Raw genomic sequence first — 26,595 nt, forward strand, 5'->3', positions numbered from 1 at the left:
GATAGACATGTCGATATCTATCTATTAATATTGCCCTTAATGACCTATATTTAATAATAATGAAAAACTTTCATTAGTTTTTATTTTTATGTAGTTTGGACTTTTGATTTTTATTCTATTTTAGTTAATTGTTTTTTAGTATTTGTTAGTGAGTTTAGTCTTTATTTTTTGAAATTTAGTTTTTATTACTTCCTAGTTTAGTAGCACCAATGAAAATGTTTTTAGATCTAGTTTTCGTTGGTTTTATTTCCTAAACTTGCAAACATTTCTTACAATACATGTATTTTTCTTTAATTTGAGTAAGTGATAGAGATGATCTACCAATTGGAATGAGCATTTTTCTTAAAATAAAGAAATTCAATATCATGCACTTGAAATAAGACCATGATTTTTTTTTCTTATTTTAAATGTCTACTTTTTCTATTGGCACACCTCATATCTTAAAAAAAAAAAATCTTAAAAGAAGTTTAAAAAAATCTTGAAATACGTAAGTAAATAAGTTAATTTTAGTAAGTAAATTAGATAATCTGCTAACGGCACAAATATTTTTACACTAAAAATAAGATCATTAGATATTATGCAATTGAAATAAGATAATGCTATAATTTTTTTTCTTATGTTAAATGTAAACTTTCTTATTACATTGGCAAAGTGTCTCGCTTATAAGCTTAAATTAAGAAAAAACACACTTATTCTTAAAAAAATTGACAACTTAGATTTCATTTTTTGCAGTGTAAACTGTCTGACTGTTCAAAAAAATATCTTAATTAAGGAAAAAATTACTTAAGATTTTATTTTTCCTACTCTTAAAATAAAAAAAAGAAAGCTTTATTATCTTATTTTTAAGTGCATCATATCTAATTATCTTTTTAAGAGGAAAAATAATCATTTCATTGGCGGATCATCTTATTTGTCAGCAAATTTTACCTTATTTATTGGTTAGTTTTTGCAGTGTAATGAAAACCTAGATAGTCATTAGGTGGGTCATCCTGTGTTGAAGGATAAAAGCTACCAGACAGCTGTTTTAAATTATATAAAACTTCAGAACAAAACAGCAAAGATGGAGAAGGAGGGCACGATGCTGCGGAGGGCTGTGGCAGACTCATGCATGTACCTGGAACGTTTAGAAGATGTTAAAAACTCTGTCTTAAACACCAAACTGGAAAAAGTCCAAAGAGCAGAGAAGCAAGAACCAGATTTTACTAAGAGGACTAATGGAGACGAGGAGAAAAAACAGACCTGCAGACCTAAGCAGAGGAGATCAAATCAGTTTCTTTAGATAAGCCAGGATCAGGTTCAATGATATGAAAAGCTCACCGATACGCCCTGCTGATGAACATCTGGTGATTATTCCATAACGCAGGAGGAAGCTTTTGAAAGGAATTCTGTGGAACAGGACAAAAAAAACAAACAATTTAAATCAACCTTAAGAAAAAGAAAAACATACTTTTATAACCAAGCTGGAGGAAGACAGCTGAACCTTATGGGGAAGCCTGCAGCACTTATATGAATGGTCTCCACGATCCCACAGGCCTCCAGCTGTAGGATGACCTGACAGAAGCAAATAAACTTCAGTGAGCGTGGTCGCAGGTAAACAAGGCAGCATGCTGCAGATGTGGGAGCCGATCATCTACCTCCTTCTCCTTAAAGCTCAGCGGCCTGCAGTCTGCGTTGGGTTTGATGCAGCGGGTGTAATGAGGAGCTGTGGTGAGGAGGAGCTTCATCAGGTTCTCCAGTGAGTTCTGCAGTTAAATCACATCAATTTATCAGCATTTCACTGCACAGCAAGCCTGCGTCACATCTTAACCACTGCTAGGCGATGATCATAAAAGTAGAGTCTATGGGATACAGTTAAAATTTACTCTTCAGAGGCGATTGGGTCGAAGCAAGAAAAATGGACCAGAGTATAGACTGGAGCGGGTCTAAGGTTAGTCTGACTGATTCGGTTAAACAGACAGGGTGGAGTTGTGTAAATCACTGAACATCTTAAAGCAACATTGGGTAACTTTTTACCCAATTATCAACCTAATTCCAGATATTATATCATTTTCTCAGTTAATATGCAGCATTTGGTGCGTAGGATGCTCCATGCTCTTCCCAACATTTCTCCAATGTAACTTAGAATGGAATAGAAAATCCCTGTATTGTCCCACAATGGGGGAATTCTAGAGGGTCAGTTGAGTGGGATGGCTATGATGTCACTGATTGGTTCATATGACCCAGAGCTTTGAAATTACCAGTAACTCCATGACAAAGTGGTCTGATATTTATGACATTTAGCGACAGTGCAGTGTCTCCAGTTTCTTACAGGGGCGCTAAACATGAACATTACAGATCCAGTGCCCACTAGTGCCTAAAAGTTGCACTACGTTGCTTTAATATTTATTTATTCTTTATGAATTGTATCAGAATACATTCTTTTTTTTTCTCAAAAAAACTAATTTTTCATAACAAAACCCAGTACAGACCCAATCTTCTAGATTTTAATTATCTAGAACTCACCATGAACCAATCTAGACAGCAATTTATTGGAGCTAGCTATCTGGTTGCGGCCTGATATCCTTTTGTTTGGAGTAACTTTTGTGAGTAAAGAGCTGCAAAACTGCTGGTTCAGGATGGAAACATTATTCGCTTGTAGTTGAATCGGACATCTCACAACTCCTGGGACTTGGTGTCATACAACAAAGAACACCTGCAGGTTTCTACAGGAGTCTGAATCTCAACCGGTTAAGGTTTGTTTGCTAGTAAAAGCAGGACTATTAATTTATGATTTTCCCAAATGCTTTCTCAGCTCCCATCACTGTCTTCTGCAGAACCCTCATGGCAGCCATATAGCAAATGGAGAGCCTTGCTAAGACACATTCAGAGCCATAAATAAACCTTTCCAGAGGAATAATTAGAACCAGAATAAGCCTACAGATGATAAATATTCGGGTTTCAAGCTACCTTAAACTTGGAGACCACAGTAACTTTACTGAGCCCCTTCGTGTTTGGGATTCCAGACTCCTGGTCTACGAAGATCTCGTGGAGGAGGGGATTGTCCGACTGCTGAAGCAGGCCAACCAGTTCTGGTGGGACCGGGTCCTGACAGGACAGAGAAAACTTTTAAACGGGAACAGATGGGTGCCAGATCCCACAGTTTGGGTTTAAAGGACGTCTTACCTTGTTTTTCTCCACCATGCCTTCTATCTGGTAGCTAACTTTACCGGCGTAATGGGTCACAGTGAAGTGCGGCACCTGACTGAACTTGTCCCAGCTGATGTTGCGGTTTCCACTCAGCTCCTTCTCCAGACGAACCTTGAGCGTTTTCGAGTCTGAGATCCGATTCAGACGGCTCTCCTTCAGAACAAACGCATAAAAATCACCAGGAGACTTATGCACTTGAGGACATGCAGTCGGCTCAAGGTTTAGTAAAAAATAAATCCAATAAAGTCCTTTCAAAATATTTAGATGACTCAAGATGTGCTTTTTCAGCTTTAAATTTGACAATTGAAGAAAAGATAATTTACTTAGTGAAAGCAAACATTCTTAAGCCTATACATGCCTTTGACTCTGTAGGTTCAGTGCTGAAGGGATTTATAGTCTAAATTGGTGGTGGGTCTCTGTTTAAACGCAATTAATGAATTGGAGGGAAAAAATATCTGGTTATAAAGATTTGGCCTGCTGATCACAGATAGAAAATAACTGGACAGTTCTGTATAATATGCAAATCAATTGGTCCATCACTGATTACAAACTAAAACTAAAGCTAATTAACATCATACCTCGTTAAGAAGAGAAAACACACTGACAGGGCTGCCCTCTAAAAGATCGAGACAGCTCTGGTTGTCTTGGTATTTAACAAAGGACCACTCCAAACCCTCAGACACGTACTCCTCCTTAAAACAGAAACAAAAAACAATGTTTAAAATACCAACATTTGAAAATATATGCCAGGTTCCCATTTGTCATCAAATCATATAAACACAAAAAAAGAACCCTGCAAACACAAACCGCTGCATCCCTGCTGAGATGTGGAATAAATGATAGAAAAACGAATGACTGTACCTGCTGAGCACGGAGGTAATGCGACACAAAGTGCTGCTGGAGTTTCTCATTGGCGTAGTTAATGCACAGCTGCTCCAAGTTGTTGATGTGAAAACACTCAAAGCCGTAAACATCCAGGACTCCTGCAGGTTACAAATAACAGCTGTCAGACGTCCTGCAGAGAAACTGGATTATATTTCCACTCTGCTAGAGGAAGGTAAGCCTTTACCTATGAAGTTGGACCATTTGGATTTGTCAGCACATATGCAGCTGTTGATGAAGGTCACTAACCATTCAAATAACCTGTTGGGAAAAGAAAAATCTGATTTAGCTTATTCATCCAAAATGATTAAATCCATATCATTTACATAATCTCATGATGATCAATCACAAAGTTCTGTGTATTTTTCTGGGATTTTACTTTAATGCAAAATAGTTGATGGGAAGGCAATTGGGAGGATTTTTGTTTACGTGTAAATCTAAAACCGTTGGCATGCACAGATGTTCAGATTAAGCTAGACTATAATCACTGACCAGGTGACTTCAGAAGTACCTGTCATTAGACCTCTGTGTAATTTAATCTGGGTATAAATCCAGCTCAGGGTTTGTCAGCTTCAGCAGTAAGAGCAGAGCTTTTTTAATCCTTTTCTTCCTTCTAAGTTACATTTTAACAGATAACTGCCTCGATTTCTATGAATTCTTTATAGAATAAAAATCACAAACAGACTTCTGAATAATTTTAAGCAGAACTTTATTTATCGTTTATTTTCTTTTATTTGGGATCGGTTTTATATGATGATACCTGCTGACTGAACAATGGAGCCTCATTCAGGCGGAATCAAATAAATAAATAATAAATAAAATAAAATAACTAATAAATCAAATAAAATATCAGTATCAGACACTGGAGATGTGTAAATGTGTTCAAATGAGCTTTTCAGAAAGAAAGCTCAATATCAAAATTTACTCTGTGAAAAGAGTTATATTAGAGTTTATAGGTTTGATTTTAGGAACATTTATAATAATGTTTTTTTTTTTTGGTTTTTACAGCACTAGTAGCTCATATTTGTATACAGTGGGCTGACAGGAAAGGGGGTTAGAGAGAGGGGGAGAGACATGCAGCTAAGGAAGCACAGGTCAGATTCAAACTCGGGTCAACCATGTCAAGGACTAAGGCCTCCATTGATGGGTTGTGCAAGCTAACCACTGTTCCAATGAAGCACACATTTAAAATAATACTCACACAACATCAAAGGTTCAAGAATTTACAATTTATGAAGACATTCAGACTATTTCATCTAGATAGAACTTTGAATCAAAATGTTAACTCAAAGGAGTCAAATTTCAGATTGACTGAAACGAGGATTCTGAACCAGGACCATCCATCCATTTTCCGTCACGCTTATCCCAAACAGGGTTGCAAGGGATGCTGGGGCCAATCTCCAGCTGCCAATGGGTGAGAGACGGGGTACAGCCTGGACAGGTCGACACAGGACAAACCATTCACAGACATACTCACACTTAAGGAGAATTTAGAGAAGCCAATTAACCTAACAGTCGTGTTTCTGGACTGTGGGAGGAAGCTGGAGTACCCGGAGAGAACGCACACATGCTCTGGGAGAACATGCAAACTCCATGCAGAAAGACCGGGAATCGACTTTCTTGCTGCAAGACAGCAGTGCTACCCACTGCTCCACTGAGCAGCCTAACCCAGAACCATTTAAATTAAAACAAAGCCCAACACTATCATCACCACAGTTAAACACAGAGCTGGCAGCATTATGCTTTGACAGCAGTCTTCTTCAGCAGGAAATGCTTAGTTCTTATTGAGAATCTGAAGCAAGACCTAAAAATCACAGTTCAGACTCTCAATGTGACTGAGCTTGAATCTTTCACTGAGGAACTGACAAACATGTCTGTAAGAGCAGAAAGCTGGTAAAGAGAAACCCTGAAGAACAAGCAGCAGCAGCAGGGTTCTCACCCATCCTTCTCTTTCAATTTATTCTCTGTGTTGGGGCCGAGGTTTATATATATTATATATAAGGTTTATATTTCACCTTAATGTGGGAACTATCAAAACTATCAGCATAATTCAGCATAATTGTAGCTGAAACTGTGTTTCAGCTACAATTATGCTCATTAAAAGTCAGTGTATCAACCTACAGTAGTTCTCTTTTTAATGTGAGCATGACCAGCGTTTGTAGTGAAATGCACTGGACAAAGCCATGGGAGAGGAAGCTGAGATGTCAGTCCATAAGCTAAAAGGCCTTTTTTTTCAGCGCTGCAGAGACATTTGAACATAGCTGCCTGGTAGGCTGCAATACGATGGCGAAAAAGTGGCTTTAAACTAGGGCTGAACGATTTTGTCATACTCAAAATTGCAATTATTTTCAACCAATATGCGATTGAGGTTTCCATTTGCACTAAAGACAACCATGTCACGGTTTTACTCCAGGGTATCAGTTTTTCCATGAGCTTGAAAGCCTGCTTGTTCAGAATCCAGTGCTGCAGGACTTTGGAGTAACATTTTCAGGAAAAAGTTCTTACTTCTACTATAATGCATAGATCTAGGTGCTAGCTGGAGCTCTCTGTTCCCTTCTATGCAACAGCATACCCACTTTAATCATATTTCCTCCACCTAAGGGAGAGATTTAGTGTTACTCTTTACTCTTACTCTTGTTAAATAGATTGTGACTAGAATTTGTCAGGTTTCTGTTTCTGTTATGTTTTTTCTTTTGAGTGTCCAGTTTTGCGTTGCTCCTTGTTTTCTAGTTTTAGTGGGTTAATTCTTAGTTTATTGAGTTCTTTGGTTTTTTCTCAGTTACTGTCCTAGTCTTGGTTCTGTTATGTTTTCTTTTGAGTGTTTAGTTTTCTTTTCTCCATGTTTTATAGTCCTATTGGTTTAATTATTATTTTGTTGCTATTTCCAATCTTCCAGGTTTCTATTTGCTGCCCTCTGCTGCTTTCTTATGTTCTCCTTCTTCCCTAGCTCTTTTCCTCTTTTGCTGTGTGCACACCTGCTCCCAGTTTCCTCATTAGCCCTGTCTTTGTCTCAGTCTCCTTTAAAAGCCCTCTTCAGTTCCTCTTTGCTGGGTCCTCGTCCAACCTCTTCAGTCTTCCTCCAGTTCGTCTCTCTGAGCCCTCCTTGTGATTTTGATTCCCCTGATGTCTCCTTGGTTTTTTGGTACGTTTAGACTTGCATTTTTTCTTATTTTTTGATCTGTGGACTTTGGACTCCTGGTTTCATGTTTGTTTGAACTGTGTTTTCCTTTTGATTTTTTTTGTATTCCTGGTTTCCCTGTTTATTTGGACTTTGGATTTAATTTTGCATTTTTGGATACCCTGCCTCTGTTTTCAGTTTTTGTTATTATTCATCATCTAAATCTCTTGAAAGATTCACCTCTGCCTTCCTGCCTCTGCCTTTGGGTCCTCAACCATCAAACAAATCCTGACAAAATTGAGGCCCTTTGCGACTTGAAAAGTACATTTTTATAAATTGCAATTATATTGTAAATGTAAATTTAAATGTAGATGTACAGTTTTAAGACTTTTCAGACTATACAGTTTTTCAGACCAAAGTAAATCTATAATCCGCTCCGCATTTATGCACTTTTTCTTGTTCTTTTTCACTGAATCCCAAGGCGACCAATTCCAAATGAAACAAAGCATCTCCTTTACTAAACAGAAGTATTCTCGTTCCCCTTCAGCCTTTTTAGAACAACATCACACAGCAAACTGATGTCTGATGCTTCCCTCTTACCGTCCGTAAATGACTTTGGCCAGGCAGTCCCGTCTCACTCCGCACTCTGCTTGAGAACAGGGCTTTAAGACGTTCTGCTTCCCTGCCTTCAGCATCCTCACTCTTAGACACATTTGGAGCTCCTCTGCCGGGACCGCCAGCAGCTCCGCAGCCCTCTGCAAGTAGACTGAAATGATGTTTGATATTAGAAAGCACAGATTTCACCAAATGTGCCTGTTAAATAAACCATAAACTTATAAGCTTTTCATTTTTCTAACACCAAGCTACCTTCAGAGAGTTCATCAAGGTCGCAGGGCTGGGATTCATTCGTTGAAGAGCAGAAACTCACATTACCCAACTGCAGAATCCCGGCTAAAATCTGTGATGGAGAAGAAACCATCAGCACTAATGTTCAATTTCTAAATAAAAGCAGCTCTCACAAAGACAGTCGGTTGATATTGGAACTTCTCCTAATGTTCAATAAAAGATAAGAGGTTAGCGTTACCCTGAAAATTTGTCTTTGCCTTTCTGCTTTAATCCCAAGGTGAACCATCGCCTCCACGGTTTCATGAAAACTATCCTCTAGAAAACAAGAAACGTATTCATACAACAGGAATCACACCTTTATGACAAGATAAATCTACCGGTATATAAAACTCCTTTTTCAACCTTCAATTTGTTTTTCACAATTAGGCAGCCACACAAAGCGCTGATTAGGCGCCATGTTCCACTCCTTCCTCTGCTCATCTGTGGCTCCTTTCATCATCTATAAAAACAGAAGACAGCTTTTTAAGTCTACATCCTGAGGAGAACAGCTCAGCTGTCAGGCGCAGATTCTCACCTGGTAGAAGATGTGGAAGTTCCTCTCGTTGGCAGGCTGACTGGCCACCCTCGTTTTCTCCAACAAGTACGTCTGCACCGAAGCCCCAACTAACAGCTGCCCCCTGGGTGGGACACAGTTTAAACAGGGTCAGCGACGCCATGGATGTTACCTGGAGTTAGGACAGGTGGAAGGTGGGGCGCCTACCTGTCTAGCTGCAGCTGGATGTACTTTCCGAAGCGGCTGCTGTTGTTGTTCCGCAGCGTGCAAGCGTTGCCTGCAGGGAGACACATTCAGAGACATCTTCACTTCCTTGTTACAGAAATTTTATATCTCAAGGTTTTATGTTTGTTTTGTTTTTTTGCAATTACCCGACATGTAAAATTTGTTCTATATTTTATTTTTTATGTCAGGAGATGGGTTATACAGTGTGGATGTGAGGCTCTGCCACTTGACTACTTGACCTCTGCTGCCACTGAAGCATTAGAGAGAGGACACTGGCGACTGTTTTTGAAGATGAATCACAAAAGATCACCCATAATATCAGGAGAATAAAACTTTAGTCTAAAGCGATGAAAAGGGCTAAACTGGGCATGCTTTGGTGGAGCAGTAGTTAGCACACATGACCCATGTACTTAGGCCTAAGTCCTCGACGTGGCTGACCGGGGTTCCAATCTGATCTGTGGTCCTTTGTCGCATGTCTCTCCCCCTCTCTCATACCCCCTTTCCTTTTAACCCACTGCACAAAAAACGAGCCACTAGTGCCATAACCCCCACCCCCAAAAAAAGGGCTAAACTGGAGTGCGATCGGCATCGGAATAAGAAAAGAGTAAACATGGGAGAAGTTTTCAACCAAGAGAGCTTGGATCTGTCCTGGGAAAGAAAGGGGCCCAAAGATGGTCCTGTATTTGCTAAAAGGGTTTAAAAGCTTCAACATTTATAACTTTCTCACCTTTGTGCGTCTACGCTAAAGACCTGAGCAGCAGCTTTTCCTTGAGAATGCACAAAACTTCTGTTGTTTTATCTAGTCACCAGCGGGTGCAGAGTTTTAGCAAAAACTTTGTCTGTGCTTCAATAAAGCACATAAACTGCTTCAACTTTCTCACATGTTCTTATATTACAGCAGAAAACTTTTGAACCATGATGAATTTACAAATTTTTGTGAGGTGGAAGAAAGCCTAAAAAAAAAAAAAAAAAATTAATCTGACAATTGAGCATTCAGCCTTGTTGGGTTTAAGTCCTGATTTCTACTGGGCTGTTCTCTCACCGTATGTTTAAAATCGATATGATCATTATGTCTCAGTCTCAAGTCTAACAGGTTTCCTTCTTTTAGGAGTTACTTAATAACAGAGTTATTGTTTTCAGTAAGAGAGGAATCTAACTCATTACTTTTCACTCATTGGTAACGTATTAAATGCAACCTACGGTAATGTGGAAGGTTAAACCAACTTGGAGGGGAGCGGGAGCTGAGGGGGCTTGATGAGGGAGGGTGTTCAGCATGAAATGGCTGCTCAGTTACAGCGTTACTAAAAATCAAAGACTAAATTTTCCTGTGCTTTGCTCATTATATTCAATGACAGAAACTTCATCCACATTGGTTAAAAGCAGCTCTAATCCAACGAGGGATCTAATATCATCTTTCCATCAACAAGTCAGTATCAGTATCAAATCAGTATGTCGCTCTTTACTTCTTTAATCAGTCTCTAATCCACTTAGATGGTTTAGGCTATTGTTGTTTTTTCTTCCTTTTTTCCTTTTCCACATACATACTGGAAGACAGTTTTCCTGCTTTGTTTTTGGAGGGAGACATTTTATATTTGCTCATTTTTAAAAAAAAAAAAAAGCCTTTTTTTCTCAATTAATTTTATCCTTTAGCTAAATGAAGTTTTTAATGTGTATAAATAGTTTGCTTCATTTAAAACATCTATATAAATATATTGCAGTCGATTTTATTGGCTCTTACTACACATATTAAAATTAAGATTAGTATACAACGTTTTCAGAAATGGAGCTCCTTTTCATTAAGCAACTATTTACCTTTTTAATTGATATTAAACTTTACGTTTTTGATGATTTAACTCCAAGATGTATTTAAAGTAACAGCAAAATTTGTTTTCCTAGTAACTAGTTTGTGATGATTCCTTTGACAGTTCCTGTTTTTTATTTTATTATTATTTTAGCAAAATAGTTTCACATAAAAGAAACATCCCTGTGGAAGCATTCCAGCATCATAATGCTGCCATTAACATGTGTCATAGTGGGTTTGGTGTGTTAGCGTTTATCCACATACAGCGTTTTCTAAGAAGCCCAAAAGGTTTAGCTTCAGTCCCTTCTGACTAGAAGCCAACCTTCCACATGCTTCATATTTCAACCATGCCTTTCTTCCTGCCGCTCCTCTATTGGTGGACAGCTAACAATCAGCTGAGCGGGGGACATCTGCAGCTCCTCCAGTGGCCATCAAGAGTCATTTACCTCTTAACTACCACCCTCATATATGCTTTCCTTGATCAGTCAGACACTTTCAACGAGGAAGCTATCTTGGAAGCTTACTATTTTTCTTCTGAACAACCTACTGTGAGCTTCTAAGATGATTTGTTCTCTTCAAAGAACACTTAAGTTTAAATGACAAAGGGATGGGTTCAGGCTTGGATTGGGAATGATTTTTCGGCCCTGGCAGCCCCCCCCCCAAAGCAAAACAAACAGAAGCAAAGTCAAACGCCTGCGTCTCTGATTTGAAAAATAATATGAATACACATTTGATTAACCGATCTATCTTTAAGCATCACACGACAACCATCACCAACTAAGACTTCTATAACGCAGTTTTACCGGCTATTAACACAGTTAAAACTGGTAATTAACACGGACACGACAGTGACAGCTGCTGTTTAACATCCACAGATGCACAGAGGCAGCCAAATACCCACCAGCGCCACTCACCACATCAGCAGGGTTGCCAGATGTCACTGACTCACGTTTTCCAGCCAAAAATGTTCATAAATCGCCTGGATATACGAAATCTCGCCCAATTTGAACGAAAGTCTGTTGATCTCTTAGGCCATAAATCTAAAGAAAAACATGTTTTACTCATAGACGGCCATCCTAAACTGCCAGATTGGAAAACATCCCAACCTGGCAACAATGCACGTAAGACGGGAAACGTTAGCCTTTAGATGCAAAATGCAAAACATATTTTTGCAAAATATACGGACATAAATTCGCCAAATATAAGAGGAACATCGTAGTTTGGTTTAAAGAAAGCATTTTAGTTTTACTATAATTTAGTTTGTAGGATTTTACAGTTTGAAGAAATAGAAAACGACACCATATGCCATCCGTCACAAGAATGAGCATGAAGGAAGGCCTATATATACTGCATGCATCATTTAGGTAGATAACATTGTATTACTTCTTGAGCTCCTTGAGTTATTTACTGTCACAGGTAGGAGCTTCAGCTGGAGAGTAAATGTTGGGGCCAGTTTGATTTAAGGAGGGCCGGCCCTCGCACGCAGAAATTAGGACCAGCCCACCGGGCAAATGCCCGGTATTACAGATTACCAGTCAGAGCCTGGATAGGTTTCAATTACTGCCAGCTTATGTTTCTTATCAAGGCAATGAACCCCACTGACTGCATTTAGGAATACAAATTTTAAATCTATCCCTTCAACAGCACAATAACATGCATTAAAGTTTGTATTGGTAATATTATAAAATTATCTTTTTATCATCTTTTAAAGGCGCTGCACATCAACTTTGTTGTTTTTACCAAAAGCTTCCATCAGAGGATTGGAGTCCAGCACTCTCCTCTCTATTCTCTCCACTGTGTCCTGACTCCTCACAGCTGGGGGGGCGGCTGCCACGGTGGCGTAGTATTTCATCAGGCAACGAGACGTCCATGTCTGAAACAAAATGAAGCATCAACACACCATCAGTGATGAGCAAGAAAAAACTAATACTAGCTCTGTTTGTTCAGCTGAAATCCAGGTATAAAATAAAACAACACCTCGTATTTCAAACTAATATTAATTATTATATTTAGCATTATGTGTGTTAAAGCATGCTGTATTCCCATCGGTACAGATTTACCTTTCCGGCTCCGCTCTCACCGCTAACAACCAACGACTGGTTCACCGGCTCCAGCTGACCCTGAACATTCCTGTAAGCCTCCTCCGCCACATTAAAGATATGAGGTTTGAATTCCTGTTGGCAAAAACACAGAATATTCAAAAGGATCCAGACTGTTAGCTATACTTGGTGACCGAATGAATAAGTCAATGACGTGGAGCTGATGCAGGGATGACAGATACCTGAGGCTGAGTGGCGTAGTGATACTCCCTCATCACATCCACAGAGTAAAGGTCTGGAATGGGCTGGAAAGGGTTCAGAGCCACCAAGGTGCAGCCAGCATGGGTGTAAAAGACCTTCAAACTGTACCTGGCCTGCAGGCATTTTAGCACTGCCAGAAGAATGGCACATATGAGGCATTAAAAGCATAGATGTGAAAATATTCCTGATGTTTTCTTCATTATATAAACCAACCTGGTCAAATAAAGCATAGTTTTTCTGCCCTTTACGGAGCATTGAGCATGCAGCGCTGCCATTCCTCACTTGTTGCACCAAGCTGCAACCTAACTGGCTGACTATGAGGGAGTGCAGGTCTTTATGCTCAAATCTGATTTTACCAGGAATCAGATTTTGTTCTTTGTATGGTTGCTCCCATTACCTTTAAAATATGCTCTGTATCTGACTTCTGAGTTAGCTGCCCCAAAATGAACTTCACACGCATACAGACAAAGCGTTGACACACGAAGCAGGACGGTTAACATGAAGAAATTGTTATTATTTTTTTAAGCCCATAATAAAGCCATTTATCGAGTCACCAGGTGATGTTTGTGAATTTCACGAATGATGGGAGAGTAAAATACGCTGGATATGGAGACCCACCCAGCGATGGTGGGGCAGGATGAGTTTATTCTGAACATAATCATATCGAGGACAACTTTTAATCATATAAGTTGCCGCCTCTCCTCTCAACTCTTCTCTGTCTCCTTGAACCCCAGTCGGCCTCGGCAGATGGCCGCTCACACTGAGCCTGGTTCTGCTGGAGGTTTCTTCCTGTTAACAGAGAGTTTTTCCTCTCCACTGTCGCTACAAGCATGCTTAGTGTGAGGGATTGCTGCAGAGTCAATGAGTCGATGCAATTAACAGTTTTTTCCTTAAATAGAAATATTTGAATCAATCTGACTGGATGATCTGGTTGAACTGTCTCTGTAAAGTGCCTTGAGGTGACGCGTGTTGTGAATTGGTGCTATAGAAATAAACTAAATTGAACTGAACTCTACAGGCTGGAGACCCGATACCATCAAATGTATTAGACCAACACAGAGGCATATCCTCACATGCTCACTAACCTGTAAAACATTTTAAAGTCCTTTGAGTGAAGGCTCGTATATGAAAACTACAATGCAAACTATTTCACATATTCTGATGGTTCCTTCAAGCCTTTTAATTAGGCCTAAATAAAGTTTTAACTCTGTTTATTTATGAACAATAGGGTCTTGGGGTCTATTTATTTTGCATCACTGCAAAAACTGAAATATGAGTAAATTTTTCTTGAAATAAGTTAATTTTTCTTTAGTTTGAGCAGATCAATAAGAAAATTAGCCAATAGAATGGATGATTTATAATTAAAATTAAAAAAACACAAAATATTACATTTTATTATCTTATAATCAGACCCGGATTAATGCAAAGGCAAACCAGGCATGTGCATAGGGCAAGATTGCTAGGGAGGGCCAGACAGAGGTCCCCCCCCCGCTCAAAAACAAAACAAAAACAAAAACAAAAAAAAAAACTCTTGACCTACATTCACCTTCAATGAGAACAGGGCCTTAAATATTTCTCTCATTTGCAAAGAAAATTCCCAAGAAAATAAAAATCCAAGGTATGGAAACCCCCATCGCTCACTCTCGCTTAAGTCACATATTATTAAAACTATAGTTTGTCGCAAAGCTGGTGAAAGCTGTTAGTTTTAAAGCGTTTAGTTCAGTTGTTCTCTATCCTGGTCCACAGGGACCACTGAATGATTATCATGCCATCACGCCATCAATTAAATCAGGTGCGCTGAGACAACGACAGACACCTTAACTTGGCAGGGCAGTCATACTTGTGGAGCAGGTTTGAGAGTAGAATTTAGCAGAAGAATAATGTCCTACTATGATTATAACAGTCGTATTTCTCTTTGAAGAAGCACTGGGAGCGTAGCAAGTTAACAAATGCAGTTTATTTCATTTTTTTTTAAGAAGAGAAAATGTAACTAAGCTTATTTCAGGCAGCTGGATAGCAGTGTGCAGCATTTGATTCAAAAACTTTCAAACAGGGGAACAGCAAGACAGAATATTTAACAGATTTACTCCGTTAAATTATACAGAGATGTGAAATCTGGTACCTGTTGTTGGAGTCACAGGGTTAACTTTGGTGAGGTCATCAAAAGTGTGTAGTTGTTCTTCATCAATAAGGAAGGACTGAACATTCCCATCCAATGAATCATCGAGGCCTTGGTCAGGAGAGCAGACTTTTACCTGTATGGAAAGATCAGATGGGAAACGAAACATCTGAGCCAAAAAGATGATGACACTGGTTCTCTATGTATTGTGTTGTTATCCCCACAACATAGGGGACCTATTTAATAACAAACAACTCTGTGCAGAAATATAAACAAGGACTTGGGTCCAATTCGGTGACACGCTCATGGCTCCTACGGATTTTCCAAATCATAGATCCTTACATTCTGAGATCCTTTGGGGGACTTTATTGGTTATCTATGACCTAAAACTTTTAGTTAGTTTGGCTTTTATTACCTTTTTTTTCCTCTGACAAATCATCTGTTAAAATTGTAACAATGCCGTCTTTTTTAGGACAAATCTTAATCGGTTAAAATTGAAATAAACAAACAAAAAACAAACAAACAAACATATANATATATATATATATATTTAAATTGCAGGAGCATTAGGATCTACTTAGAAACCCAAACACACAGCAGAATGAAGATGTTTTATTGTTGTCTCTCTTTTATCGCCTCCTTCTTTCATCTTTTCTCCCTTTTTTCTGTTTTTTCTTTCCTGTTCTACTTACATTGCAGTGTCCATATAATCTGTAAAACTCTGTGCATAATTATAATAAAGCTATTTATATGCATAAATCAAGCGGAACACTATGGCGATAGCCACACTGCTCCACTTGTGAAAGTAAAATCTGTTCGGCTCTTTTTGGAATCAAGATAATTATTCTCATTGCCACATTGCCAGACAGGACACTGTTAAAAAAAAGAAAAAAAGAAACCCAAACATATAAAAGAAAAAAACCCTAAAGTATTTAATTAATAGGGAAAACAACTGTTATTTTTCTACATTTCAGCTCATTGTGACTGGCAAGAGCCAATTAATAAACATGTAACTGTTCTATAAAAGTTAAATAATGTTTTTTCACACTATGTAAGCTACATTTCAAATTGTAATTAAATTAGAATTTTGTCTTTTTTATTTGTTTTTTTTTTTAGGTATATTATTTTATGTTTTGTTTTGTCAACAGCCTAAAACGTGACAAACTATTACATGTTTTAACTGTGTAAGGAACCTTTTTTACCTGCCTGATGGAAGCCTGCCATATGACCTGAACCTGCTGTCACCCGGCCAAGGTACTCACTGTTTCCAGACACACTTAATCCTATAGCAGTTAGCCTACATCCCTACATTCCGCCATTTTTAGACCGGGAGAAGGAGATGGAGTCATTTATTTAGTAAACAAATTAAAGTTTGTCATTGTCATAACATGAGATGATTATTAGGTAATACTGTCTAGCTTAAATGATAAATTATGAGTTTTACACTTTGCAGTGCTGAAGAATAGAAAGTGAGTAATTTATATATATAGATTACTAACAGATATAGATGATTACATGAAGCGCTGGGAACTATTATTGTTCAGGCGCAGAACGGTCACAGGTATATGTGTCCCCCTGAGTTCAGTAAAACATAGATTATGGCTAGTGTTCACATGGCATTCATGGGCAGAATAAAAACGTAATATTAGTGATTTTATGGTTAATTTAATGTATTTAAAGTTTCTATATTCAAAAAGATAAGGGGTGGAAACTCAAGTGAAAAACTTGTGTTGGGGTCCTAACTTACCCCTTCTGCCGCTCCATTCCTGGGACCAACTGCAACGTTACACCGCCGGTCGGTGGAAGAACTCATTTATTTGCTCCTTTTTCTGTGTACGTCCTTAAATTAAATTAAAAAAATAATGACCAAGGGAGATTAAACCGTTTTTAATTCCAGCTGGTTCCAATTACACAATGAAAAAAACAGTTACTTTAATTATTCCACTGCCGTCAGCCTCAAGGACGACTTCTACTGGCTGTCCCGCTGGCTGCCAACAGCCAGACTCCCAAACCTCCCATCATTCCCGCCCTCTTCCTGCGCGTTCACTGACTGCTCTGGACTGTTGGGACCGAGGAGGATTACGGCTGATTTTTATATCAGTTAACTTTAGTTACCTAAAGTTACATCAGTTAACAAAAAACAATAACAACAAAAAACACTTCATATCTACAGCTTCATGGTTTTAGATTTTAGCTGTATTTTTAAATTCGCATCAGCAAATTTCCTTTTTTTGTGACATTTCCTTTTTTGTTACAAATCTCAAAATCTTTAACAGCATTTTCCTTATCTAGTTTACAATTTGTGTTGGGTATTATATATTGCAAGCCGTGTTATGAAATTGCAAATACGGTAAATGTATTGTATTTAAAAATGTCTTGCCTAAGAATACATGATTTTGGAAAGAGGATTAAATAGTACATTATTCAAAATAGGGAAAAATATATCAGGTAAATGTGAATTTTTTGGACAAGAAGAAACAGTAGAACATGTAGTGATGTATTGTAAGAAGTATGAGGAAGAAAGAAACAATTTGGTTAGAGACCTAAATAAGGAGAAAGTAAAATGGAATTTGATAGATATTCTGCAGAAAAGGTAAAAAAAAATGTTATCAATATTTATTTAAATATTTAATATTAACAGGAATAATTAGGAGGATTTAGTATATTTATAGTAATAATATATATAAGTAATATTATAGATAGAGATATATAGATAAATAAATACAAGTATCTTTATGAATAGGGCCATTCTGATCCACACTCCTCACCAGTTGGTGGCGGTAATGCACACCGAAAAGTTGTTTGCCAACCGCCATTAAACGCAACAAGACAAGACAATTTTGGAAAGAAGTGCTATAAAACCCAGCGTTCTCAAACGCATCATGGGAAACCCGGAAGTGTTTGAACGAGCCGTCACTGCACACCCAGCAAAATAACAATGCGGTTAAACAGGTATTTCTTCACCTTCCACGTTTAATATACAAAGTCGTGGTAAGTTCTGATCGATGGTAACTTTATTGTTTCTGACGTTGCCATTGAACACGGAATTATTATTTATTTATGAATGTTTGTAGTATCTGTCTTGTGGGAATCGGCTTAGAGACCCCGAACATCATAGGTGCAAACTGAGAGCGTTTGTTAGCAGGAAAGCTAATGTTTGTGCTCAGAGAACTTCAAATTTAACCAAGGTATGAAAAGATCATATCTTCCTTTTATCTTAATTTTTGAGAGATGCATATTGAGAGAGTAGGTTGATCTATGTACTACAGATCTATTTCAAACTGCTGTAATGTTTCAGGATAACAACGACAAAAAAAAAAAAAAAATGAATCACAGATTTTCTAAAAATTTGATTTAAAAGTTTAAATTCTGGTTAGTGAACTTGTAGATAAGGACCCTGTTTTTCTTTTAAAAACACATTTAGAAATCTGGAAGAAAAAAAAATGACAGGCTTTTCTAATTGACCCATAAAGAATCTTGATAAACTTCAGGGATTTTTTTTTCTTTAATTATCTTTTAAAGGGTTTATCTAGAAGGGTTTGGAAAATTGGAACAAAATGTTCAAGGAACCAATAGGGAGTAATCTTCTTTTCCAGGTGCAGATAACCTTTAGGAGGCGTTCCCTTAAGTTTGTCTAAAGGCTGCATCATAGATTGCCTATAAGGAGCCTTTACAAAATCATTGCTGAATGAAGTTTGGAGAAATCTCCCTAATCTTTGTTGAAATTTACAGGTCTCTGTAATTTACATCATTATAGTTGTATGTAGTGTTGCACCGATGCAATTTTTTGGCCCCAATACCAATACCTGGCTGTGCAGTATCGGCCGATACCATGTGTTTGAAATTGATGTGTGTGTATATATGAATAACTGCATACTACTCTGATGTAAAATAATTGCCACCATGGCTTTGTCAAGCTGCTGCCTACCTTTGTGAAGCAGGAAAAAGAATGAAACAAAGTGAATCCAGTAGAACTTAGTATTGCCTACCTGGAATGGGTGACAATAGTTGAATAAAATTTTGGCTCTCAAAATGGTATCAGTGCCCTATTTGTTGGTAATTGTTGATACCAATACCACCATGTAAGTGCTGGATCGGGGCCCCGCCTGATATTGGTATCGGTGCAACACTAGTTGTAGGCAATCTTTAGAAAATGTTCCCTAAAATGTCTCTAAACATTAAATCATAAAAGGTCAGGGATAATCCAAGGAAAATTTCTCGAATGGTCAAACCGTAAAAGTTGTAGCTAAACAGGGAAGATTTATTTTTTATTTTTTTGCCCTGTTTTTATTCTGATAGATTTTAAGCAGCAAACACATTAGCTACCTCTCAGAAGAGCTTTAGGAGTCTTCTGTTGTGGATAATCTTAAGAGGACGTTTAGGGAGAGTTTCTCTAAGGCAGGCATCCCCAAAGCTGGTCCTCAAGGGCAGCTGTCCTGCAGGTTTTAGAGGTTTCCCTGCTTTAGCACAGCTGATTCTGATGATTGCAGTTCAGCAAAAGCTTTTTAATCAGCTTTCAATTAAAATCAGCTGTGCTGAAGCAGGGAAACCTCTAAAACCTGCAGGACAAAGGACCTTGAGGACCGACTTTGGGGATGCCTGCTCTAAGGTTTCAACAAAGTTGTTTTCTGCTGGTTACTCTTCCCCATGCCTCTTTGATTAAACTATTTATTAATTTTTGCAGGTTATGGCTCACAGGGAAGTGAAGGAGGCGTTTGTCAGTAATCTCAACGGGACCAGTTTGGGAGAGGTGGTGCTGGGCTCATTTCTCGCCCCAGTTTGTCTCGTCCATAGGGCGTTCATCTTGGTCCTCTACTACCAGGCCAAAGGGACTCTGCCGCTGCCGCTTCCACCCGTTTCACATCTACTCCTTGACTTTTCGCTGCTGGTTCTCCCCCTTGTGTTATCTTGTACGCTTCTCAGCGACATTCTTTCCCAGGTCATCGTGTGCCTAACTGTTATTTTAGCTTGCGTGTTCTGCTTCATCTACCAAACCAGCTTCCGCTCCTCTGCTCTGCAGCCGCAGAAGATTTTCAGCAACTTTCTTCAGAGTTGCATTCAGTTCGACCAGGTTCCCTTCGTCACCCTCTTCAGAGTGTTTGTAAACATGAAGACCGCCATCAGCATCCTCGCCGTAGACTTTAGCGTCTTTCCAAGACGATACGCGAAGACGGAAACCTACGGGACAGGGGTTATGGACTTTGGAGTCGGGGCGTTTGTTTTTGCAAACGCTCTCGTCAGTCCCGAGGCGCGGAGGAAGAGCATTTCTGGATCCAAGATGAGCCATATCACAAAGCAGATCCTGTCTGTTTGGCCCCTGGTTGCTCTTGGGTTGGCGAGACTGGTGAGCATCAAAATGACCGGCTATCATGAACACGTGACAGAATACGGCATCCACTGGAATTTCTTCTTCACCCTGGCCATCGTTAGAGTTCTGGCTTCTGCTCTTTTAGTTGTTTTACCAGCTGGACTGTTGTGGCTTTTTGCTCTACTGATCAGTGGGTTTTATCAGTTCTTTCTGGAAACATCTGAGCTAAAGACCTTTCTAATGCACAATAATGACAGAGAGAAGGACTTTGTGCACGCTAACAAGGAAGGCATATTCTCAATAGCGGGCTATGTTGCCATCTACCTAGCAGGGGTTCAGATCGGACTCTATGTGATGCAGCCGAGATCTCAAGTCAAAGATTGTCTGAAAATGCTTTTTATCCTCTTTATAGGCAGCTTGCTGTCATACGCTGCTTTGCTGACGTGTCAGGCGCTGGTGGAGCCGGTCTCTCGCCGCTCTGCAAATTTACCCTTCGTCATCTGGAGCGTTGCTCAGTCTTTGTTTTTCATGTCCTGCCTCGGCCTGGCTGATATGGTCATCCTGTTCTCTAAGGGAGCATCTTCCTGCCGCTTTCTGCCGTCGTCGATGAATTTCCAAGAAAATGTCGCAGAGTCTGAGGCTTACCAAAACAGACGTGTCACAGATGGACTCTGCCTCATCCAGGCTGTCAGCAGGAACCAGCTGCTCTTTTTCCTGCTCGCCAACCTCATGACCGGAGTGACCAATTCCGTGGTGGACACGCTCAGCTGCAGCAGTTTATTTTCTGTGTGTGTTTTACTGGTGTACATGTTCACGAACTGCCTTGTTATATATGTTTTACATATCTGTGGAATTACAGTGAAATTCTGGTAAATGTTGGATATGCAAACTGTTTTTTTTTTATATGAGGCTGAAATGACTTGCAACCAAAATGTAAAACAGCAGGAAACATTCAAATGTGGTAAAACTATTTAATATTTATGGAGATTAGTTTGAACTATTTCACAGCAGGAATGGCACAACTGTGTTGATATGTAGTGTTAGTTTTCCTAAACATAAGGTTCAAGTTAATTTGGCTCTTATCTGACTGCACCTTCTTCCAAAAGTGAACTGTTCCCCCTGCATGACTTGTGATAAAGTGCAATTAGAGCTTTGTTTGCATTTCTTCTTCAATCTCAGTCTGTTCTCCACTAAGGCAGCCAGGAACAGAGGAGTGCATGATGTACATTTGATCTGCTGACAGATTGTCCCTCCTGAGTGCTGCATCTTTGCAGCAGTAATTGTGTTGTACACTGTACATTTTATGCTTTAAATATCTTTAAAAGTGGCTGACCTGTGTGTTTCTTGATCTCCATGGTGCCCTTTGTTTGCTAAGGTTTTTTCTTTATCTCTGCACCTAAATATAGACATAAATCATGTTTAGGTTGACTAATTTGTCGCACTTCCTTTGTGACAAATATGTAACACATCTCAGGTTGAAATGGTACAATTATATAAAAGGTAAAGTAGATTAACATTAGCTTTTTCAAACCCTCTCTATTTTCTTAATAGTTTAATGTTACAGGTTTAGCTGTTCTAAACAAATACTAGTAAATGTTATTTACAATTAAACAACCACCCATGAATATCATAATCTCTTATTTAAGCAGGCATAAAGAGCTACGTATTTAAACTATTTCTAGATATACATATGTAATGTACAAAAGAGGATTAGGACCATTGGGGGGAAAAAAAGTTGACCGCTTTTTTAAATTTTATTTCAGTATAATATGAGAAAAAATTCAGGATTCTGACCTTTTTTTCCCCCCCAGAATTCTGCATTAATTGCAATATCTGAATGAATTCTGACAGCTAACAAACATGTCAGCTTCAAGCTGTAGGCATGTCTGTTTTAAAGATTAAACTAGCTCTCTTGTTTTAATCACCTTCTGCTCTTCCGGTAATGAAATAGCATCACTGGGGACCCCTCCGGCATGTAAAAAGTCGCCTAATTCCGTCATTTCCACCATTGTATTACCGACCCTCCCAAACAACTCACATGTTTGTCAGTGAAGCTGAGTGCTCCCACATCTCTTCCTTCATGGTGCCCATCTACATTAAGATCCAAAATTCTGAGAAATAAAGTCAGAATTCTGAGATTAAAATCAGAATTCTGATAAATAAAGTCAGAACTCTGAGATTGAAGTCAGAATTCTGAGAATAAAGTCAGAATTCTGAGAAATTAAGTAAGAATTTTGAGTAATAAAGTCGGAACTCTGAGAAATAAAGTCGGAACTCTGAGAAATAAACTCAGAATTCTGAGATGGTCAGAATTCTCAGATTAAAGACATAATTTTGAGATTAAGGTCAGAATTCGGAATTCCAAGAAAAGTCGGAATTCTGAGATCAAAGTCAGAACTCAGATTTTTTTTCCCGATATTAAACTGAAATAATATTTCAGTTCATAATATTGCAACTACTTTTTCAGTGACCCTAATCCTCTTCCGTAGTAATGTTATCAAGCGTATAATAAATGTAAATCCTGTTCTCACATCAGTTAGATGTTTTTCGCCTCATCTACGCCCTCTACAGGCAGTGCGTAATATAACAGTATTACGTACGGGGGGGGGCAAAGGTATAATCAGTAATAAAGATCCCGCTGCCGTTGCAGGCTCACTAACTTGTTGCGCACTTGTTTATTTTTTTTTATTAAGTTTCAGGCGGCGGTAAGTAGAAATATTTAAATATTTGAACACACGCACTAGTAGGATTCATAGAGGCGAATAAACTGTCAGTACGAGGCGACATTTCCAAAGAAACTCACGGCTAAGTAGCTAGTTCCAACTTTCTATTAGCTTGCTAACGTTAGCTTTAGGCACTTACTATTTTAAAAGCTTGCTAGCCAAGTTTGTTTTCCTTCTCATCGACGAGGAGAACTAAAACCATAATTATACTCTAAAATATGTTAGATGGCGGAAGGAATATAAGATAAATAACACAGCGCTTACGTGTTAACGAACGCCATTCTTGATTTCTGAAGTTGTTTGTCAAGTGTACTTAGCTAACTGGCTAACAGGGAAATCTGTTGGAAAGGGTCTAATATACTATATATATGTTAGTAAGCATTTTCAAACCAGTCTTTCTAACCCCTACAGTCCCATCTGAAAATGTTACACATATATTTTTTACAAACATGACGATTTAGCGATTTCCCAGCCTTTCTTTTGCCGGGGTGTTTGCTAGCTTAGCAGGGAACATCGGGATCGGACTTCCCTGCTTGTAAGGTTTGAAGCAGCTAAAGCTATAGTTTGTAACTTCTGGGAATTGCTTTGTGTTTAAAACGCATCTAGTACGGGAAAGAAAATACAATATAAGTTGCTAGCTGTAGGATTATCTCAGACCTCAGTTCACTGAAGAGGGGTAGCATTAGCTTGGTGTAACTTGGGCGTTTAAGAACATCACTCCTACAACCTGTGATAGCTCTTGCATGTTTATGTAACTTGCAGGTGAGCTGCTCTCTGGCCCCAAGACGACATGGCACGCCTGGTAGCGGTTTGCAGAGAGGGCGAGGAAGACTATCCGTTTTTATCGAGACAGATTCCTCTGTATATTGATGACACACTCACGGTAAGACCTCATGATCACAAGGAAAGGTTAGAATATAAGTACGCAGGCCTTTATGAATCAGTATACTGTGCTAAAGCTGAAATATGAAAGCCCAAAGTGATTGTAATGTTGATTAGTACCCTTAGAGCTGTTTCTGCCCAAAAGAGCAATGAAGAAGATTGCTCTGATTTTTTTTATTTCTGAAGGGGGCTGTTTGTTTCATCTCTTTTTGTTGTTGGGGTTTTGGTCAGACTGCTAGAAAGAATGTTGATGTCAGAAGGCTGAGATATGGTTGTGTTTGTCACAAAGAGACAGTTGGACCCTAAGAAATGATTAGATTGCTTAAAGTACAAAACAGTCTGAAACTAAACTTCTGATTTAAATGCCAAGAATGCTGTTTTGTTCCCTACAAATTTCAATCAAATATTTTAGGTCATTTTGTTTATCGATCAATCTGCTGGTAATTGGTTTTCATAAAAAATTGGATAGCAACATCTCGTTGAGTTTTTACAGAATTTAAACGAGGGAAAACTAAAACTTTCTATTTCTATTTTTTCTATTTTCTATTTTTATTACAGTTTTGATCTAATTACTCCTCTAAGTGGGTTGCTCTGTCAGCCAAGGGCATGTTTTAGAGTGTCTATACTAGGGTTGGGAATTGATAAGATTTTCCCGATTCCGATTCCCTTGTCGATTCTTTGAAATGATTAGGTTCCTTATCGATTCTGTTAAACAATGAACTTGGAAAGTGACACGGTGACATTCATCTACCTTGGCCTGGGATATTCTATTTCTGCCTGCCTTGGCGAAAACGGTAGACCGCGAACAGGAGCTGTCAGCCTCTAAACTAGCCAGGCTACCCGTCTCGTTACAGTCATCTAAATCTAATAGAGAAGCATTAATGTACAATTTTGGGAAATAAACTTATCTCCCTGATTTAAATAAAAGAGCGTCACCTTTCTCTCGCTTCCTGAACCGTGGAGCAACTTTTTAGCACATTTCATAACCCCAAAGAGAGGTAGGAAACTGGTTTATTTCCAGAAATGGCATATGATTTACCAGGAACCACATTAAGCACAGCCAGTGATATAAAACTAGCCACTTACCACCAGAGTTGCCTTCCATGCTGGTCGTAACTTTAGCTTCTGTCCTGAAGTATCAAAAATACAGCATTTGTTAAAATGTATGCCATGTTGTGTGCGCAGGTGTTTCTGCATGTTGGATGCATTTCCTCCCCCGGATGTAATTGCCACTGTGCAGTCATTGCAAGGCGCCTTGTTGCCATCTTTCTCCTTCTTACAATGAAGACAAACTTTCAATCACTTTGATCGCTTTTGTTTTGCTTTTCTAGACTTACGCCTGGTCACGTCGTACTTGCTTAATGAATGCCGTGTGCTTAACTTGCGTAGAAAACGTAACGTAAGTCCTGCTCCCTAGCGCTAGGCTAGTGCTGCCTGGAATCGATAAGAGAATCATTAAGCGAGTTGCCAAACGGTGTCATGGAATTGGAACACACGGAACCGGTTCTAAACAGGAACTGGTTTTCGATTCCCTTCCCTTCCCTACTCTATACTCCGGTTAATGATTAATCGATTACTAAATTAGATAAGGATTATGTCAGTAATCGATTAATCATGACTGATCCGATTGTTTAATTCCTAGTATGTGTCTCTTAGCTGTAAGAATGGACTAAACATGATGGTGGAGTTTGATGTTGATGAACTGTTGTGTGTCAATGGTTTTCAGATGGTGATGGAGTTTCCTGACAGTATACTGGATGTTGAAGACCATGAAACGAACCCTGCTCAATGGAAACAATTTTCTGAGGTAAGCAGTTCCGATTTCTACACACAGTTTCTCTAAATATGTTGTCATGTAGCAGAAACACCCAGCCACAGAGCCTTTACAGGGCTTTGTTTTCAGTGTGGAGTGAAATAAGTTGAGAATGGGATTTATGTTTTCTTTTCCCAGTATTACTCCAAGCTGAAGCAGCAGGACCTGAATGTTGCGCTGATGGTGACATCCAGAGAGGTGTACGGTGCGTTATCTCAGTCGGTGCCGTGTGTTGGCTGCAGGCGAAGCGTGGAGCGCCTCTTTTCACATTTAGTGGAAACCGGGAGTCCAGCGCTGGAGCCCCTCACAGTCAAACCAAAGGGCATGCTCAGTCTCACCAAGGCTTGCTTGGCAGACATGAAGAAGCTTTATACACTCTTTTACATCCATGGGTGAGAAATATTTGTTTTATTTATACGATGAGAACGATGTATAAGAAGCAACATAATGAATACTGATCTCCTCTTAGAGTTTCTCTATCTTTTAATGGTATTGAGTGATTGTTCTCTTAATCATCTTTACTAAACATTTTGTCTTAAAGCTTTAATCCAATTTATAGATGGATTGAAATTGAAATTAGCATTTTTTTTCTCCTATCAGTATTGGCGGATAACTGCTTGTGTTCTCCGGTTCACTAGAGAAATTAGCAGCCATACCTTGAGATTACGTGCATCGCTGCTTCCTCCATTAATAATGCTTTGTTTTTCGTGTAACATTTATTATTACTAGTTTTTCCATTAACCATCAAATTGCTCTATTTGTAGTTTTGAAAATAAATTAGCTAAATGTGAACACTGCATTTTCTAAAATCATGTTTTTCTATTAAAATATTTTTACGC

The 26,595-nt window shown here is 38.8% G+C and overlaps 3 protein-coding genes across 5 annotated transcripts in view; 2 read left to right on the plus strand and 1 right to left on the minus strand.

Moving 5' to 3' along the window:
* Window positions 1-16,954, minus strand: part of myo19 (myosin XIX) — a 23,648-nt gene extending 6,694 nt beyond the window's left edge. Inside the window, exons 1-19 of the mRNA XM_015383654.1 lie at window positions 16,778-16,954; window positions 15,034-15,166; window positions 12,893-13,041; window positions 12,672-12,785; window positions 12,352-12,484; window positions 8,793-8,862; window positions 8,607-8,709; window positions 8,435-8,531; window positions 8,271-8,347; window positions 8,054-8,144; window positions 7,787-7,952; window positions 4,256-4,329; window positions 4,048-4,169; window positions 3,765-3,878; window positions 3,163-3,339; window positions 2,947-3,084; window positions 1,635-1,742; window positions 1,481-1,551; window positions 1,318-1,385 (exon numbers count right to left, since the gene is read on the minus strand). Coding sequence (XP_015239140.1) covers window positions 1,318-1,385; window positions 1,481-1,551; window positions 1,635-1,742; window positions 2,947-3,084; window positions 3,163-3,339; window positions 3,765-3,878; window positions 4,048-4,169; window positions 4,256-4,329; window positions 7,787-7,952; window positions 8,054-8,144; window positions 8,271-8,347; window positions 8,435-8,531; window positions 8,607-8,709; window positions 8,793-8,862; window positions 12,352-12,484; window positions 12,672-12,785; window positions 12,893-13,041; window positions 15,034-15,166; window positions 16,778-16,843 — 2,071 coding nt within the window. The 5' untranslated portion in view covers window positions 16,844-16,954. The remainder of the gene's footprint in view (window positions 1-1,317; window positions 1,386-1,480; window positions 1,552-1,634; window positions 1,743-2,946; window positions 3,085-3,162; window positions 3,340-3,764; window positions 3,879-4,047; window positions 4,170-4,255; window positions 4,330-7,786; window positions 7,953-8,053; window positions 8,145-8,270; window positions 8,348-8,434; window positions 8,532-8,606; window positions 8,710-8,792; window positions 8,863-12,351; window positions 12,485-12,671; window positions 12,786-12,892; window positions 13,042-15,033; window positions 15,167-16,777) is intronic.
* Window positions 16,955-17,919: 965 nt separating this feature from the next.
* Window positions 17,920-21,682, plus strand: pigw (phosphatidylinositol glycan anchor biosynthesis class W). Of its 3 annotated transcripts, none has more exons than XM_015383653.1 (2): window positions 17,920-17,982; window positions 19,715-21,682. In XM_015383653.1, exon 2 carries the CDS (start codon window positions 19,718-19,720, stop codon window positions 21,209-21,211), a length of 1,494 nt encoding a protein of 497 aa, XP_015239139.1. In that variant the 5' UTR covers window positions 17,920-17,982; window positions 19,715-19,717; the 3' UTR covers window positions 21,212-21,682. The 3 variants fall into 3 exon arrangements, with proteins under 3 accessions (XP_015239139.1, XP_015239136.1, XP_015239138.1); XM_015383650.1 differs by having other exon boundaries at window positions 17,920-18,021; window positions 19,715-21,680; XM_015383652.1 differs by lacking the exon at window positions 17,920-17,982 and adding an exon at window positions 18,029-18,218.
* A 1,248-nt stretch (window positions 21,683-22,930) lies between these two features.
* Window positions 22,931-26,595, plus strand: part of ggnbp2 (gametogenetin binding protein 2) — an 11,146-nt gene continuing 7,481 nt past the window's right edge. The window contains exons 1-4 of the mRNA XM_015383641.1: window positions 22,931-23,043; window positions 23,824-23,944; window positions 25,670-25,750; window positions 25,895-26,148. Coding sequence (XP_015239127.1) covers window positions 23,852-23,944; window positions 25,670-25,750; window positions 25,895-26,148 — 428 coding nt within the window. The 5' untranslated portion in view covers window positions 22,931-23,043; window positions 23,824-23,851. The remainder of the gene's footprint in view (window positions 23,044-23,823; window positions 23,945-25,669; window positions 25,751-25,894; window positions 26,149-26,595) is intronic.

This window comes from Cyprinodon variegatus, unplaced genomic scaffold (genome assembly GCF_000732505.1).
Source record: "Cyprinodon variegatus isolate N-32 unplaced genomic scaffold, C_variegatus-1.0 Scaffold291, whole genome shotgun sequence".
Taxonomy (NCBI): Eukaryota; Metazoa; Chordata; class Actinopteri; order Cyprinodontiformes; family Cyprinodontidae; genus Cyprinodon; species Cyprinodon variegatus.

Bases quoted from the DNA above. Each gene is read 5' to 3' on its own strand.
- pigw (XM_015383653.1), top strand. From the start codon at position 19,718: ATGGCTCACAGGGAAGTGAAGGAGGCGTTTGTCAGTAATCTCAACGGG.